This window comes from Bufo bufo, chromosome 5 (assembly GCF_905171765.1).
Source record: "Bufo bufo chromosome 5, aBufBuf1.1, whole genome shotgun sequence".
In the NCBI taxonomy this organism is placed as follows: Eukaryota; Metazoa; Chordata; class Amphibia; order Anura; family Bufonidae; genus Bufo; species Bufo bufo.
In genome coordinates this window covers 246,870,930-246,889,029 of record NC_053393.1, presented here as the reverse complement: position 1 = coordinate 246,889,029, position 18,100 = coordinate 246,870,930, and the positions used below count along the sequence as shown (strand labels likewise).

The 18,100-nt window shown below is 39.7% G+C and overlaps 1 protein-coding gene across 1 annotated transcript in view; it reads right to left on the bottom strand.

Annotated features, from left to right (window-relative positions):
* ITGA9 (integrin subunit alpha 9) overlaps positions 1 to 18,100 on the bottom strand; it is a 447,293-nt gene that overhangs the window by 206,039 nt on the left and 223,154 nt on the right. Inside the window, exon 16 of the mRNA XM_040433941.1 lies at positions 10,146 to 10,295. Coding sequence (XP_040289875.1) covers positions 10,146 to 10,295 — 150 coding nt within the window. The remainder of the gene's footprint in view (positions 1 to 10,145; positions 10,296 to 18,100) is intronic.

Below are 18,100 nucleotides of genomic sequence, written 5' to 3'. Positions count from 1 at the left end.
GAAGGGGACGTGGATGTTCTTGTCCATCTAGGGACAAATGACCTGGCTTGCAATGAAGTGTCAGAGGTGAAAAAATCTTTTATCACACTTGGTAATGACGTACAGGATTTTGCATCCACCATTTCATTTTCTGAAGTTCTGCCTGTGCATAATGTTCAGAATGATAGGCAGAGGCGCATAAAGGAGTTCAACATATGGCTTGGTAAATGGTGTCAAGAGCAAGGATTTGGCTTTGTTTCTCATGATAGCTCTACTTGGAATAGAAAGGAACTGTACAAAAAAGATGGTTTGCATCTTTCTCTCAAAGGAACAAATGTACTTAGTGAACAACTCCAAGAATTTGCGAAAGAGTATTTAAACTAGGAAGGGGGGGCAAAAGAGTGAAAATAAAAGAGTCCAATTGCCCCCCGAAACAATGCCAGAACAGGCCAGAAGCACTGAGGTTAAGAAATGATAAGCTCAGAGTCCTGTCTACAAATGCTCGCAGTTTAGGTAAAAAAATCAATGAACTTGGGTCAATAATGGCATCTGAGAATGTAGATTTAGTGGCTGTTACGGAGACATGGTTTAATGAAAGAAATGACTGGGACATAACCATACCAGGGTACTCTTTATACAGAAGAGACAGAGAAGGCAAGAAAGGAGGAGGAGTGGCCCTGTATGTGAAAGATAGCATTAAATCTAACCTAATACAAGTTGGTGAGGCCAACATAGAGTCAGTTTGGGTTACGTTGCAGTTTGCTAACCATGCAGTAACTCGTGTAGGTGTGATATATAGACCACCTGGTCAAGTTAAAGAACTAGATGATCTACTAGTTGAAGAAATAGCTAAAATGACAATGAAAGGAGAAGTTATCATTATGGGAGATTTCAATCTTCCAGATATAAACTGGAAAACCAAAATAGCAAGTTCTACCAGGAGTACAGATATTCTAAATTCCCTACTGGGGTTATCTCTACAACAAGTGGTTGAGGAGCCAACCCGGAGGGAGGCCATTATGGATTTGGTATTCACAAACGGGGATTCGGTATATGATGTCATTGTAGGCGAAACCTTGGGATCTAGTGATCACCAGTCAGTGTGGTTTAATATAAGAACTGTGAAAAAGTCCCACCACACAAAAACAAAAGTTTTAGATTTTAGAAAAACAGACTTTTCAAAAATGAAATTAGTCATAAATGAGTCCTTATCAGACTGGAACGGATTACATGGAGTCCAGGAGAAATGGGACTACTTAAAAGGTGCATTATTGAAGGCAACAGAAAATTGCATTAGACTCGTCAGTAAAAGCAAAAAAAGGAGGAGACCAATGTGGTACTCAGCAGAAGTGGCCCAAATCATTAAAAATAAAAAGCTAGCATTTTGTAATTATAAAAAAACCCAGAGCAATGAAGATAAGGAAATCTACAAGATTAGGCAGAGAGAGGCCAAGCAAGTTATAAGAACTTCTAAAGCGCAGGCAGAAGAAAAACTAGCTCAGTCTATGAAAAAAGGGGATAAGACATTCTTCAGATATATAAATGAAAAAAGGAAATTAAAACAAGGAATAACTAAATTAAAAACAAAGGACGGAAGGTATGTAGAAGAGAATAAAGGGCTAGCCGACTGCCTTAATGAATACTTCTGTTCAGTTTTTACAAAAGAAAAAGGAGAAGGACCTCCACTAGAAAGAATGACTATTAAATCGTTTGATGCATGTATCTTTACAGAGGAAGATGTTCTAAGTTTGCTGTCTAAGGTGAAGACAGATAAGTCACAGGGGCCTGATGAGATACACCCAAAATTATTAAAAGAGCTTAGTGGTGAGCTGGCAAAACCGTTAACAGATTTATTTAACCAATCATTAGTAACAGGAGTCGTCCCGGAAGATTGGAAATTGGCAAATGTCGTGCCCATTCACAAGAAAGGTAGTAGGGAGGAATCGAGCAACTATAGACCAGTGAGTCTGACATCAATAGTAGGCAAATTAATGGAAACCCTATTAAAGGATAGGATTGTGGAACATCTAAAATCCCATGGATTGCAAGATGAAAAACAACATGGGTTTACTTCAGGGAGATCATGTCAAACAAATCTTATAGATTTTTTTGACTGGGTGAATAAAATAATAGACGATGGAGGTGCAGTAGACATCGCATATCTAGATTTTAGTAAGGCTTTTGACACTGTCCCACATAGAAGACTTATCAATAAACTGCAGTCATTGAGCATGGACTCCCATATTGTTGAGTGGATTAGGCAGTGGCTGAGTGACAGACAACAGAGGGTTGTAGTCAATGGAGAACATTCAAAACAAGGTAATGTTACCAGTGGGGTTCCACAGGGATCTGTACTGGGACCGATTTTGTTTAATATCTTCATAAGTGATATTGCAAAAGGCCTCGCTGGTAAGGTTTGTCTTTTTGCTGATGACACAAAGATATGTAACAGGGTTGATGTTCCTGGAGGGAAACGCCAAATGGAAAAGGATTTAGGAAAACTAGAAGAATGGTCAGAACTCTGGAAACTGAAATTTAATGTGGATAAGTGCAAGATAATGCACCTGGGGCGTAAAAACCCAAGGGCAGAATATAGAATATTTGACACAGTCCTGACCTCAGTATCTGAGGAAAGGGATTTAGGAGTAATTATTTCAGAAGACTTAAAGGTGGGAAGACAATGTAATAGAGCAGCACGAAATGCCAGCAGAATGCTTGGATGTATAGGGAGAGGTATAAGCAGTAGAAAGAGTGAAGTGCTTATGCCGCTGTACAGAACACTGGTGAGACCTCACTTGGAGTATTGTGCGCAGTACTGGAGGCCATATCTCCAGAAGGATATAGATACTCTAGAGAGAGTTCAGAGAAGAGCTACTAAACTAGTACATGGATTGCAGGATAAAACTTACCAGGAAAGGTTAAAGGACCTTAATATGTATAGCTTGGAAGAAAGAAGAGACAGAGGGGATATAATAGAAACTTTTAAATACATAAAGGGAATCAACTCGGTAAAGGTAGAGAGCATATTTAAAAGAAGAAAAACTACCACAAGAGGACACAGTTTTAAATTAGAGGGGCAAAGGTTTAAAAGTAATATAAGGAAGTATTACTTTACTGAGAGAGTAGTGGATGCATGGAATAGCCTTCCTGCAGAAGTGGTAGCTGCAAATACAGTGAAGGGGTTTAAGCATGCATGGGATAGGCATAAGGCCATCCTTCATATAAGATAGGGCCGGGGGCTATCCATAGTATTCAGTATATTGGGCAGACTAGATGGGCCAAATGGTTCTTATCTGCCGACACATTCTATGTTTCTATGTGGAGGTGCCAACTTCTAATATTTTATTCAGAATAGAACATAAATCATGGAACAAAAGTTTAAACTGAGAAAATGTACCATTTTAAGGAAAAAATATGTTGAATCAGAATTTCATGGTGTCAACAAATCCCAAAAAAGTTGGGACAAGGCCATTTTCACCACTGTGTGGCATCTCCCCTTCTTCTTACAACACTCAACAGACGTCTGGGGACCGAGGAGACCAGTTTCTCAAGTTTAGAAATAGGAATTCTCTCCCATTCTTGTCTAATACAGGCCTCTAACTGTTCAATCGTCTTGGGCCTTCTTTGTTGCACCTTCCTCTTTATGATGCGCCAAATGTTCTCTATAGGTGAAAGATCTGGACTGCAGACTGGCCATTTCAGTACCCGGATCCTTCTCCTATGCAGCCATGATGTTGTGATTGATGCAGAATGTGGTCTGGCATTATCTTGTTGAAAAATGCAGGGTCTTCCCTGAAAGAGATGACGTCTGGATGGGAGCATATGTTGTTCTAGAACCTGAATATATTTTTCTGCATTGATGGTGCCTTTCCAGACATGCAAGCTGCCCATGCCACACACACTCATGCAACCCCATACCATCAGAGATGCAGGCTTCTGAACTGAGCGTTGATAACAACTTGGGTTGTCCTTGTCCTCTTTGGTCCGGATGACATGGCGTCCCAGATTTCCAAAAAGAACTTCGAATCGTGACTCGTCTGAGCACAGAACAGTCTTCCATTTTGCCACACTCCATTTTAAATGATCCCTGACCCAGTGAAATCGTCTGAGCTTGTGGATCTTGCTTAGAAATGGCTTCTTCTTTGCACTGTAGAGTTTCAGCTGGCAACGGCGGATGGCACGGTGGATTGTGTTCACTGACAATGGTTTCTGGAAGTATTCCTGAGCCCATTCTGTGATTTCCTTTACAGTAGCATTCCTGTTTGTGGTGCAGTGTCGTTTAAGGGCCCGGAGATCACGGGCATCCAGTATGGTTTTACGGCCTTGACCCTTACGCACAGAGATTGTTCCAGATTCTCTGAATCTTCGGATGATGTTATGCACAGTTGATGATGATAGATGCAAAGTCTTTGCAATTTTTCGCTGGGTAACACCTTTCTGATATTGCTCCACTATCTTTCTGCGCAACATTGTGGGAATTGGTGATCCTCTACCCATCTTGGCTTCTGAGAGACACTACCACTCTGAGAAGCTCTTTTTATACCCAATCATGTTGCCAATTGACCTAATTAGTGTTAATTGGTCTTCCAGCTCTTCGTTATGCTTAAATTTACTCTTTCCAGCCTCTTATTGCTACTTGTCCCAACTTTTTTGGGATTTGTTGACACCGTGAAAATTGGAATCAACGTATTTTTCCTTTAAAATGATACATTTACTCGGATTAAACGTTTGATCTGTCATCTACGTTCTATTACAAATAAAATATTGACATTTGCCATCTCCACATCATTGCATTCAGTTTTTATTCACAATTTGTTTAGTGTCCCAACTTTTTTGGAATCCGGTTTGTAGTTTCACGCAGCCCGGCTTCTCTTCTGTCTTCTTCTTTGATGATCTGTGAGGAAAAGGACCCGTGGTGACGTCACTGCGCTCATCACATGTTCATCACATGATCCATCACCTGACCACAGGCGTCATGGTCTTGCATGGGCCACGGACAATCTACGCTGGACAAGGGACCAGTGGGCTTCAGTGCTGTTCACTGATGAAAGTCGATTCACGCTGAGCAGAAATGATGGCCGCCAATGATGTTGGAGACGTCAAGGAGAGTGCTATACATCAGCCACTGTTGTCACCAGACAAGCCTTTGGTGGAGGTGATGTTACAGTGTGGGCAGGTATGTCTAGTCCTACACTTTGTGACAAGCCCATACTACTTGAATAACATCATTAATCCAGTCATTGTGCCTCTGCATGAACGACACAGGCCTAATTTAATCTTCATGGACGACAATGCGCCAGCTCATCGAGGTCGCATCATTAGGAAAATGCTTTTGGAGACTGGAGTACCTAAAATGGAGTGGCCTGCCCTTTCTCCAGACCTATGGGATCAGCTGAGTCGCCATGTAGAGGCTCGTAACTCTGTACAACAGAACCTCAATGACCTAAGGGCTGCCCTTCAAGAAGAGTGAGGTGCCATGCCTCAACAGACAATAAGTCGACTTGTGAACAGCATGAGACGTTGTTGTCGTCAAGTTTTTGAGACATTAATATTTTTTGTGGAGGTATTTCCACCACTGTTGCTAGCTTTTGTTTCAATAAATGGCTTGAGATGAGGAAATCACCATTGCATGCTTCTACTTAAATGCCTTACTGTCATGATATAATATCACTGTAGCGTGAACTTTTTATGTTTTCTATAAATTTCCCCCGAAAGCCAAGTATTCCTAACTTTTTGTGAGTAGTGTATGTTCCAACTTATCCAATGAAAAGGTTTCTGCCACTTAGAAATGAAGATTCTTTATCAGCTGTAGCCGACAATAGTTACATTTCACACTATTGGGGAGATATACTGTATCAAGGCTGGCAGATCCATCCACCAGTCTTGATCTCCCTGCACTGGGGTGAGATGCGACTAATTTGTTAAGAGGCAGAAGCCTTTTAATAAATCAGGCACACCTCTGCCCTGCTGTGCGACAGAAAGTGAAGTATACGTCCTCCACAGGCTGACATAGACTTCAGCTATAACTTCCACCACTTTCTGGTGAAAATTATAGTAAATGTGATGGGCAGTGCAAAGCCACACCCCTTCAGCTAAGCCACACCCCTTTCCCCTGCACTTCAGAAAAGTGCAGAGAACCACAAAAATTAGCAAATTATGGTGCACAGATGCTGTGGCCCTTAATTTGCGACTTTGTTACGCCACAATTGTGGCATAGAAACAATGATAAATGTCCCCCTTTTTTTTATTTATGCAGAAAAAAACGCTGTGGCCAGATGTTACATACTGCCCAATAGTAAATTACATCATAACCTACAAATCCTGTTATTGTGTTTTGTAATAGCATTTTAAGACATTTACCTTGCATTTTTTTCCTCGGTTGGTGTCTTTTTTTAAATTACAGCATACTTTGGGTGCTGTGATTCTCTTTCAGATCTTTGCCTATAGAATTCTACTAGGAAAAAAACTTGCAAAAAATGGTATGACTATAAAGGGTTGGAAAACTGCAAGATTTCTTAGCTTTTTTACAATACAAAAAAGACATCAGGAAAAATAGGTAGGGTGGAGCACCCTAAAGGCATTTGATTATCATTAACTGGGCTTTTAGGACAGGTTCTGAAAAGACCTTGGTAACATCTGTGCCTGGTTTCAGCTGTGCCAGTATTAGTATGTCAGCATGCTGTTATCTACATAGAAACACCTTTATGGAAAATTCCCAGCTGTAAATCCTATTACAGTATTACTTCTTCACAGTAATGTAAGAAACTGGTTGGTATGCTATTTTCTAATAATGGCCTGAAATTGCATAATTCCTGAAACTATGAAAAGCAAATTATATTTTGGGTAGATATGATACCAGCATTCTATTTTCTAATTTAACAGTTCAGATAATACATAGTTAATGTATCAATTAAAGTGAACTGCATACACAGCCGATGCAAGTCCTGAGTCATTGTAAAGTCACAATTTTGTAGACTGGTAGCAGAACCAGTCAGTAGTTTAGTGACAGGCACATTCTAACAGTTCGGCTCAACTTTTTTATTACAATGATGGAGATTTTTCATACCCCTTGTGCTTTTTGCCACATTTGCCACTTTTCTTAAACTAAGCTAGCTGAAACTTTGACCATTACTTACACCAGTGTTCCGCCGCAAGTTATTCTTGAGCTTTCAGATTCTGGCATATGGACCAGCTGAGTTGTGCCAGAAGTATTAAGTGGCGTGCACCTCTTAATAGTTTTGGCCCATCTCACTCCACTGCACTGGAAATGGCAGTCTTGATAAATCTCCCCCAATGAATTTGTTTCTTTTTTTACTGCAATGCATTCTAGAAGATGATTTTCCTGCATCTATTTATTGCACAGCACTCAGTATAAATCTAGACCTCCAAGAATCACAAGCTCTAACCAAGCAGATAATGCACGGAGAGTTCAACTTGAAATCCTATACAGTTTAAAAGGGTTATAATGCTGGCTATAACTCAGTACAGATGAGAAATGCAATTTGACAGAAAACTACGTAGATTAAAACTATATGTGTAAAATTATTAAAATACTATATAATAAAAAATATATAAAAAGTCGATGTCTATAATATCTCAAAAACTAACCCAGCTGAATCCCTATGAGTAGGTGATCTGTAATTCTTCTAAGCTAATAATGTACATTGTCAGATAAAATAACTACTTCACTCATCATCAATTTTAGTATAAACTACAAGTCATTTAGATATTTGTTTCCGTTTCCTTTAAGTCTGCAGATCTGACTGCATGTTTCTGTCTACAGCACTTATACATCAGTAAAGTGTGACCCAAATCTAATTAGAAGGACATGAACCTTTTAGCGTGTGTACTAAAAAATCTTTTCACCTTGTGTTCTCAATAGTGTTAATCATCTTTGAGCATATTACATTTCGTAATTAATTACTTTCAAACATCAAGCTACTGTTCTATATAAGTGTCATAATGATGAAAAATAGTGTATAGTAAATATAATCTACTATTCCAAATCTTTTAACATATCATAGAAAATTACATCTCTTGAGTCTCTGGCCTGGGACCCAGCCAGTGCTCTGATGGAGAATTCTTTGTTGAGGACATCTATGGTGGTTTACAGACCCATTCTTATCCCAGTGAAATAATCTTGTGAAATATATCAATTAAATATAGCAGCAGGTTATCACCACTTAAAGCCCATAACACGAACTGTGGTCTGCTTATATTTTCTGTATCTGGTACACCACTTAGATTTAATATTCTGTTATATATTGTATTCTACCTCTGCAATGTTTTGGTTTCACCGACTCTACCGTGAGTTGGTTTTGTGTTTAGCTGCACATTACTGTGTATTTAAGAGATGTTAATGCTGTTTTGGTGTTACCAAACACATTGAAATAGGGTAAGAAAGATGTCTGTATATTTTGCTTTGTTATGCTCTGTTTGATTTGTTAAATGACACCTGGATTGGTTTGGAAGATGGAAAACCCATTATACCATATAGTTGTTTAAAGAGGACCTTTCACCGATTATTACACTATGAACTAAGTATACATACATGTAGAGCGGCGCCCGGGGATCTCACTGCACTTACTATTATCCCCGGGCGCCGCTCCGTTCTCCCGCTATGCCCTCCGGTATCTCTGCTCACTAAGTTATAGTAGGCGGAGATTTCAGTCCCTAAGTTATGGTAGGCGGAGTCTGCCCTTGTTCTGCTCTAGTGCTGGCCAATCGCAGCGCAGAGCTCACAGCCTGGGAGGTTATTTTCTCCCAGGCTGTGAGCTCAGCAATGCGATTGGCCAGCACTACAGAAGAACAAGGGCAGACTCCGCCTACCATAACTTAGTGAACGGAGATACCGGAGGGCATAGCAGGAGAACGAAGCGGCGCCCAGGGATAATAGTAAGTGCAGTGAGATCCCCGGGTGCCGCTCTCCATGTATGTATATTTAGTTCATAGTGTAATAATCGGTGAAAGGTCCTCTTTAAGTGGTTATATAGGATTTTCAATTGAAGGTCTATCCTTAGATGAGAACATTTTAATGAGACAAACTGGAATATATATGAGTGTAGTTCTTCCTACAAATCAGCTCCAATCACTATCACAGGATTAAACCTAATAGGTTATCAATTGAAAATCCTAAAGAACCTCTTTAAGAAGTATTGTAGTAAAGCAGTAATGAAATTGCAGTATTAATATCAGGAATATTTCAGTAGCATTAACACCTTCTAGGGTAATTCTTACGTTTTCCAGAACCAACATATTGAAGAAACATCCATTGAATAGGTCATCATTATTAGATTGCTGGGGCTCCAGCACCTGCAGCTGTTAGTGGCAGCTGCAGGTTCTAGAAGAAAACATAGGTCTGAAACAGAATAGCTCTGTACACAGTGTAGTGGCTGTTCTTGTGTACTGCAGCTGATGCTTGTATTTAAGTGAATGGGAGTTGCTAAATACAGTACATCCATCCACACACACATGTTGCAAATAACATCACTGAAACCCATTAATTTGTGCCACTACTGGTGGCAGTCAAGGAAAGTAAGTTCCCTAATCATTACTCAACCTATGGACAATTGGATAATGAACCACCTCTTATGTTAAGTGTAAAGAAATGTCTTCTAAACTGAATGTATGGTCAGCATTGTAAAGATAATATCATGGGAATATTCATCAAATATGCTTAAAGATGATTTCTGTGATTACCTTGTTACCTAACAGATATGGTCATGTAGTTGCTTCCCTCATGTACATCTTCATCATGCTTTTTCTTTCAATTTGGACTCTCCTGGTACGTTTTCACGATGTAAACAAATCTTTCTGGTTTGGGTCCATCCTGCATGTAGCACTTCCTGTTCCTGTATCCAACCAAACCCATGATGCACTGCACTACACCTCCAGCACCGCCCCTAACAACGCCCAGCTGGTTTATAACCACTTCCACCGAGCTAGTTTGATAGACACCCTGCTATTACCGCCCTTGCTGCTGCTTTAAAATGTCCATGGACATAACATCATAGTAAATAAGAAAGAGCTGTATGGACATGGAGCTTCATAAATGATTATTTTAAAGAAAGTTTGTGCAATCCGGAAAACCCCTTTAAGTTACAAGGAAGAAGACTTCTAGAATTTAGGGACCCAGTATTACATCAATACTAAGCTAACAATTTTACCTGATTTCTCTGTGCAATCTTCTGTCCCTTTTTCCAGCGAAGAATAGGCTTCAGAGCAGGCAAGTCCCTCTCCTCTTTCCCAATCACATGCTCTCCAAGACTATAAGATGTTTCAAAAACGATGGGTGAAATTACATCTTTCACTCTACGCTGCAAGAAAACATAAAATCACACCAAACATTTAATATGTACTAACACGGAAAACCTGACATTAATCTAACATGAAACTAAACATTGTAAAGTGGTCAGTAGACACAAACTTCAGTCTTGTTCATATACAGTAGATGGTGAAGTCATAACTATGAAAGAAATGTATCCCAATCATAGACCTTCACGATAAAGACACAGTATGTAACAAATCATCATTCCCCTCACCCCAAAATGTCAGTGATATCTGAAATCCTGGGATGCACATTCTCACCGATATTATTAACCAGGATAATGAATATTTTTTGTTAGACCTAATTAATACCTATACACCATTACTAACGTTGTTGATGGGAAACTGCATTTGTTTTACTGGAACCATTTTGAGTGACTTCACCTAGAAGTAACTTTTTCCTGACAGAGAGACGTACTGTGCCCTTTAAAGGCTAAGGGAACTAATCCTAATCTGAAATTGTGAACACAGCTTTAGTCATTACAAAAATAAAAACTGTCTAGCTACCATATTTCCCAGAACTATGTCAGTTCTGGTAAGTTTTTGTACACATTTCTCAGTGGTAGTTACTGTGTGTAAGCTTGCTTCTATTTTTAGTTTAGAGAACAATTAAGAACTATGGGATACAGCATATTTAACTGCAAAATTATTTTATAAGCAGCAATATATGTACATGCATTACCAGTAATCATGTTGGAAGCATGTCTGTAACGTCCAAGGCAAAATGCCAACATTTAGGTTCACAGAAAGCAAAATAACCAGTTGGGTGAGTTGATTGATTGAGTAATTGGGTGAAATATTACTCAAAGTTGGTGACTGCACACATTCAGGACAAAAAAATAAAAACTGGTGACATAGAGACTGGAGACTTCAGCCAGGACCCTTGTTTCCCTACTCTACATAGACTAACCACTGATTTAATAAGGAACAGTACAATACTTTATTTCCCCTGTGGTGGCAATGCAGAGAAATTAATACTTACTGACAGGGTCAGACTGGACCACCAAAGTACCAGAGGATCAGCCGGTCGACTTTAGCTCTGATACCATAATGGGCCCCAAAGATCTTTGATTCATAAACTATTAAAGGGTTTCTGTCATCCCAATTTTCGCTATTAAACAGGCTGACATTATAGATGTGAAAATATCCCATGAATTTAACTCTGCATTTCTTTTTATTTAAGTATGCCCCCGTTTTCTTGTATGTAATTTTAACTTTTATTATATGCAAATGAGCCTCGAGGAGCAGGGCGGGGTGTTGCACCTGCTCCTAGAGGCTCCATTTGCCCACCTTATTTCCTTCTATCTTGATTGACAGGGCCAGGCCAGCATTGGTTCTCCTGCTGGCCCCGTCTGTTGTGTAAATCTCGCACCTGGGCCGTCCCGTTCAGTATTCGAAATGAGGTGGGCAAACGGAGCCTTTAGGAGCAGGTGCAACGCCCCCCCCCCCTGCTCCTAGAGGCTCATTTTCATATAATAAAAGTTAAAATTACACGAAAACGGGGGCATACTCAAATAAAAGAAATGCAGAGTTAAATTCAGGTGACATTTTCACATCTATGTGCCTGTTTAATAGCGAAAATTGGGGTGACAGAAACCCTTTAAACTTACTGTAATTGATGATATATGGGTTGGGTCTCGAGAATACTTTTTGTTTGTGGGCCCAAGGAAGCCCAGTCTGACACTGCTTACTGAGTGTTCATCAATAATACATCAATATCATGATATCAGAAATACTGCCGTTTGGTATAATAGAAGGACCTAGCTCCATTAACATTTTTTCAGTCATAGTGATTGTTGTGCATCAATGAGGAGAGGATCCGAATCGTATAATCTAATGATGTGTATTCCAGGTCTGAACTGTGTATACTGCTGGTTGAAAGCTAACTCTGTGACTTTCTGAATTGAGACTTAGGGCTCATGCACACATCCGTAGTTTAAGTCCACATCCGATCTGTAATTTTTGCGGATCGGATGTGGACCCATTCATTTCAATAGGGCAGCAAAAGATGCAGATAGCACACCATGAGCTGTCCGCATCTGTATGTCCATTCCGCAGAACTGAAAAAAAAAATAGAACATGTCCTAGTCTTGTCCATTTTGCGGACAAGGATAGGACTTTGTTTTACAGAAGTGAAAAAATAGAACATGGCATGCACTCAGCCAGGATCAGTGTTTTGCGGGTCTGCGATATGCGCAAAAAACTTATGGTCATGTGCATGAACCCTTACTTTGATAGGAGAACTGTACTTTAATTTCTTGGATTTTCATCTGCTGGACAGAAAGCCTCTGAACATTAAAGGTCTGTTTATGCTGAAGCAAACCTAGATTTTGTTTGTTGGACTCCAGGACTTTATGAAAATAAAGTTGCTGAGACTTGCTGTGAAACCAAACCCTGGTCTGCAAGTGTCTCTTTACCCAAACTAATTCCCCAACTGGTTACACTACTTAGGTAGAGGTCTGCAGGTGACAAAGAAGTAAAAGTTCATGAACTCTAGTGTTCCCTTTTGCTTTTATTCTTCTACTGAAAAATATTGTTTTTCATACCAATTTTATGTGCTTTTTTCTTTTTCTTTTACAAAAATACTTCAGCCAGATGTTACAATAAAATCTACAGTGAAATACAAAACACACTACATACAAAACACTTTGGCATTGTGGGGATTTTGGGGTTAGTGGCACTTTTCGAAAACAGCATAGTCCTGTGCATGGCACTATTTTCTGGCGTTTTAGGCTTCAATATAAAAATGCTTAAAGTCTGTGGCTTTTTTTTTTTTTACAGGCATTTAAACATTTTGAAAATAATCTGTGTGCGAAGAAGCCTTTTCCTTTAGGACCTTTGTGCGGTACATGATCATCTAAGAGTGTTTCACAGGAAAAATAAAAGGCAAGAGGTGGGGATGAGGGATATAACAATTTATGCAGCCTGTAAACATACATCAAATAACCCAAACATACTTGTTCCCACTTTGTTTAAATGTAGGAACATTCCTTGACAGAATGCCACCCTAAGAAACATTCCATCTGCCTTCGCTGTCCACAACACGTCTCCAGCGATTAATCATGAACTGTGGTCGAGAAACAGAAATTCAAAACTGCTTAAAGGGGTTCTCCAGGAATTAAGTACATAAAATGACAAAAAATACTTAAACAATACTTTTACCATCCTCACCGATCAACTGTTTAAAAGGGCTGTGGTGCTCCGTTGAGCACCGTGGCCTCTTACTAAGTCAGTGATGTTGTTTTTGTTGGTAATATGGTATGTGTAGCTCAGTCCCATTTAAGCCTGAACAGCAATAACAAGCACACTATACAAAGTATGGCGCTGTGCTCGGTATGTTGTGAGGACGCAGCAGCTGATTGGCAGAGGTGCTGTGAGTTGGCCCCCCACCGATCTGATACTGATGACCTATCTTGAGGATAGGTCATCAATTCTGTATACCTGGAAAACCCCCTTAAAATACCTTACACCTGTGATCAAAGAATGAACCACTGAATACAATCAGTATCAATAGGTCAGGGTGATACTAAGTATGCAAACTCTACCTTCAACTAGAATTCATTAGGACATAAACATGACAGGAGTTTAGGCCATTCGACTTCTTAAATTAAATATATTCCTAAGGTAATATTCAATGTCTGGATAGCTGGTGCTCCCATCATGGCTGCCGTAAACCAGTTCTACACTATACTTTAAACTGGGAAAAGCCCAGCTGTACAGTACTGTTGATCTGCAACCACTCAGCACTTTATTTCATTAAACCGGCTGCGCTCGGACAAGTAACAGCCACTATGTCACGGGGTTCCGAAGGTGCACTCGGTCCCCCATAGCCCGCAGACCTGTTGCTTAGCTTTGGGAATGAGGATCTGTGTTTGACCTCATTCCCAGGGCGGCTTTACTAGCTGGGTGGCTCCCTGCTCCTAAGTCTGCCTTGAGCGCCGAGCTGATCACTCGGTGCTCGACTGGTTGGTCTGTCGGTCATGTGATGCTGGCCACGTCACATGACCCTCACTCCCCACTATAAATACAGGCAGCCTGCTGGCTACAGGTTGCCTGTTAATTTCTAGGTTCCTGGCTATTTGTTGGACTGCTGAATACTTACCTGATCCTGTTCCTTGACCATCCTTTTGCCTGATCCTCCTGTACTGCGCATCCGTCCTGGTATTGTGACCTCGGCTCCCACCTGACTACTCTCTTAGGACTCCTCTTGTACTTCTCTGCTCTCCTGGTATTTATGACCCCGTCTTCTCCTGACAATTCTCTGCTTGCTCCATTTGTACTTTGCAGCTTTCCTGGTATTGACTCGGTCCGTTCACGTCCTGTTGTTTGTCTGTCTGTCATCCCGGCACTTACTCCAAGTTAGGGATTGCCGTCCAGTTGTCCCCTGTCATTAGGACTCGCGAGGCAAGTAGGCAGGGCCAGGGGTAAGGGTGGAGCGCAGTGGTCACTTCCCTCCCCCCTGTGTGTGTGTGTACGCGACCGTTGCACACTATATGAGTTAGCACCCTAATGACGTAGGCAAGCTAAGGTGATTTTACTTTGTATAATTGATTTTATTATCTAGAATGGATTAGAGTATGGCCAAATTCATGGCCATGATGCAGCTGCTGGCCTCACGGTTTAATCTTGTTTGTATAGTTATTTTTGCAATTAAATATCATTAGGGTACGACTACTCGACAACTTTGGCAATTCTCAGACGAGCTGCATGACTAAACACGTTTCTCCAACTTGTCTGCCTGATGTACCGCTGGTTTAGAGCTGCTGTTTTGCTATACAAAAACAGCCAAACTGCAGTCAGGTCAGGCAAGTAACAATTGCACACGACTTGCATTTTGGTCTACGGCAGCAAACTCACGTGTGATTTGCAATCTGTAAACAAAAATTCAACTGATTTAGATTTTTTGGGACAGTCATGATGAGGAAGGTTGCAAGTTGCAGCGTGACCATATAGCTACATAGTTATTAAATGCAATGTCTTAATGTCCGGTCTTCACGTCACGTGTTGTCCTATCCTTATTGTTTAAAAGTGAAATGACTGACTATGTTAATTGATGTTGGTCTTTGTTCATACTAGAGGTGTACATGACTTCTGTTTTTACAGGCTCCATGATAAATGTGAGGGACTGTTTCCTCGATGATCCACAGTTTTTTTCTGAAAAGTTTATTTTTACCCCATTGAATAACAATTACCCATCAGTTTACTGTCAGACATCAGAAGCAAATGAACCTGACTGAAAGATAGTAACACAAGTGTGAAAAACTTATACATTAGCAGTTTAATATCCTGTGCTCCTATTGCATTGCTTTGGAATCTGTAAAGGTCTAATACTATAGAAAATAACAAGATTTGCTAAAAAAAAAAAACAAATGTGCATACAGAACTTGTAATACTGTATCTGTATATCTAAAGTAGTTACAGGTTTTTGACAAGTCATGTAACCACACTGCTATATGACAAATACCTAATGACAAATAGTGTAATTGTTTGCATCAGGCTGGATTATTTAGTAATAATTATTAATGGTCCGATAGGGATAGTGAATGTTGGATTACTTTTTTTTAACACTTTGCAGAACAAAAGGTAATGTGTTATTCTATACAACCGAACTCACACCTTAACCACTGTCATCTATTTGCGAGATAACAAACAGCCACAAACAATTTCCCGCAGTTACATAACCCTTGGAACGACTTACGCATAGAATAACAAACAGAGACAATTCTCAGTAAACTAGACAGACACAAAGCAAATAAACACTCTGCATACATTCACTCAAAATGTTCATGCAGTAAAAGTTTCTTATCAAAACTGTAACACTGCATTTAAAATAAGAAATATTGAAGATGAAAACTGAGTACCAGATTATCAGTCTGTTTCAAGTTACCCTTCCTTGAGCCTTACTAGGGTGTATTTAATAGTACATTAGATGCTTCTTTTATGTATTTATCACTTTTTGCCCATATTTTTGTAATTGTATAAAACTGGAACATTTTGTCAAAACCGCAACAAATCATTGGAAAAAAACAAACAAAAAAACTGTCTCACCGGCTATGATAAACTGGTAGCAGACCCGTTTTCTTATATAAAGTTGTAGCTCATATCATTAAAAATTATTATCAAAGGGTGAGGAAAACACTCTCCTCTGACATAGTGGATACTCTCTTTAAGAAGTGGACAGGGGGACCGAACATTAAAGTAGAAGCCGAAGATATATTGAGGGGATGGGAAAATGTACGTAAAGCAGTATCTAGTGAAATATGGAGGGAGACTCACTTTAAATTGATGCATAGAGCGATATATGGCTTCGATATCAAAGGTAACACTATTATTGACGCTAGTGAAAGGCTGAACGCCTGCCCTAAATGCTTGCTTCCAGATGCGAACATGTATCATTGCATTTGGGAATGCAGGGAAATTGGGGAATTGTGGCAAAAGATAACCAGAGAACTAAATAATAAGTTAAAAACAAACCTATCTATGGATCCGAAAGAATTGCTGTTCCAAGCTACAGGCCCTCGGGTTCCCTTGGCAATACAGGTAGTTCTGCTAGCCACAAAAAGATGCATTCTAACACATTGGCTGCAACCAACGATTCCGTCAATTGATGAAATAACAAAGCATACAAAGAACTGTATACTGGCAGATAAATGGGCGGCGGACAGGGAGGGACAGAAGGCCACAAAAAGATACCAGGCAAAATGGCTTACGTTTATACTTACATCCTTTTCCGGAGATGACACTAGGGATTTGATATGAACAAGACATAGAGGTTAGGGTCGTACAATGGTTATGTTCGCAAAATAAACTAACTGAAGAGATGGTAATAGCATGAAACATGAGTTTAGGTTTTGAGGATTCTATTCTACTAACTCAATTGGGTTACTACTGTATACTGTAAGCTTCAGCAGTTAGGGAAGGGGGAAGGGTAGGGGTTTGTGTTGTATACCTGAATGATCTGTACTACACGATTGTCTTGATCACATGAATATATGTAATCTTATGCAAGCTATGTATTACTGATAATTTTATGGAAAATTAATAAAAAGTATGTTTCAATTTATTTTATTTTTTTTAACGTGTGAGGGTGCATTCACACGGCAAAAAACTGCTTAACAAATCTATGCAGTTTCTTCAGCAACTTTGTGAAATGTCCTGGCAAAAACTGTAATTCATTCACAAGATATAAATACACCATGACCAGCACAACTTCCAATTAACTAGAATATGCTAACTGTGTGACAGTTTGAACCTAAGGGCTGAGCTGCCCATAGTGAGAGAGAACACCACAGCCCATTTTTAGTATTTAGGTCAGTATTAGGTCAGTATCTTACATCAAAACCTACAGAAAAAAAAGGAAAAATTTGGTGCTCTTCTATGTTCAAAGTCCAAGAAGCTATATGACACTATCATCTTATCCAGTATCATAGCCATATTAGCAGAACGTCTAGTATACTAGACTACTGGGTACACCATATATTGGTCTTTACTGGTTGGATATCAAATCATTGGGTTTGCCAGTCCATCAGTTAGGTCGGGTTCACATTAGTATTGTCTTCATTGTTATGCTTTGTAATAGGACCAGAGCAACAAAAATAACTGATTTGGTGAAAGATTTGGTACATTACTGAAACTGACAGAACTGGATGGACCCATTCCCTCTAATAGGGTCAAATAGGTTTACGTTAGAAAGTCCCATATTTTTTATGCAATCTGCAATGGAGGCCTGTAACAGAGCCTCCAACCCATATGTGAACAAGCCCTTACAACACTATGTTGAAGCTTTCGGGTCTTT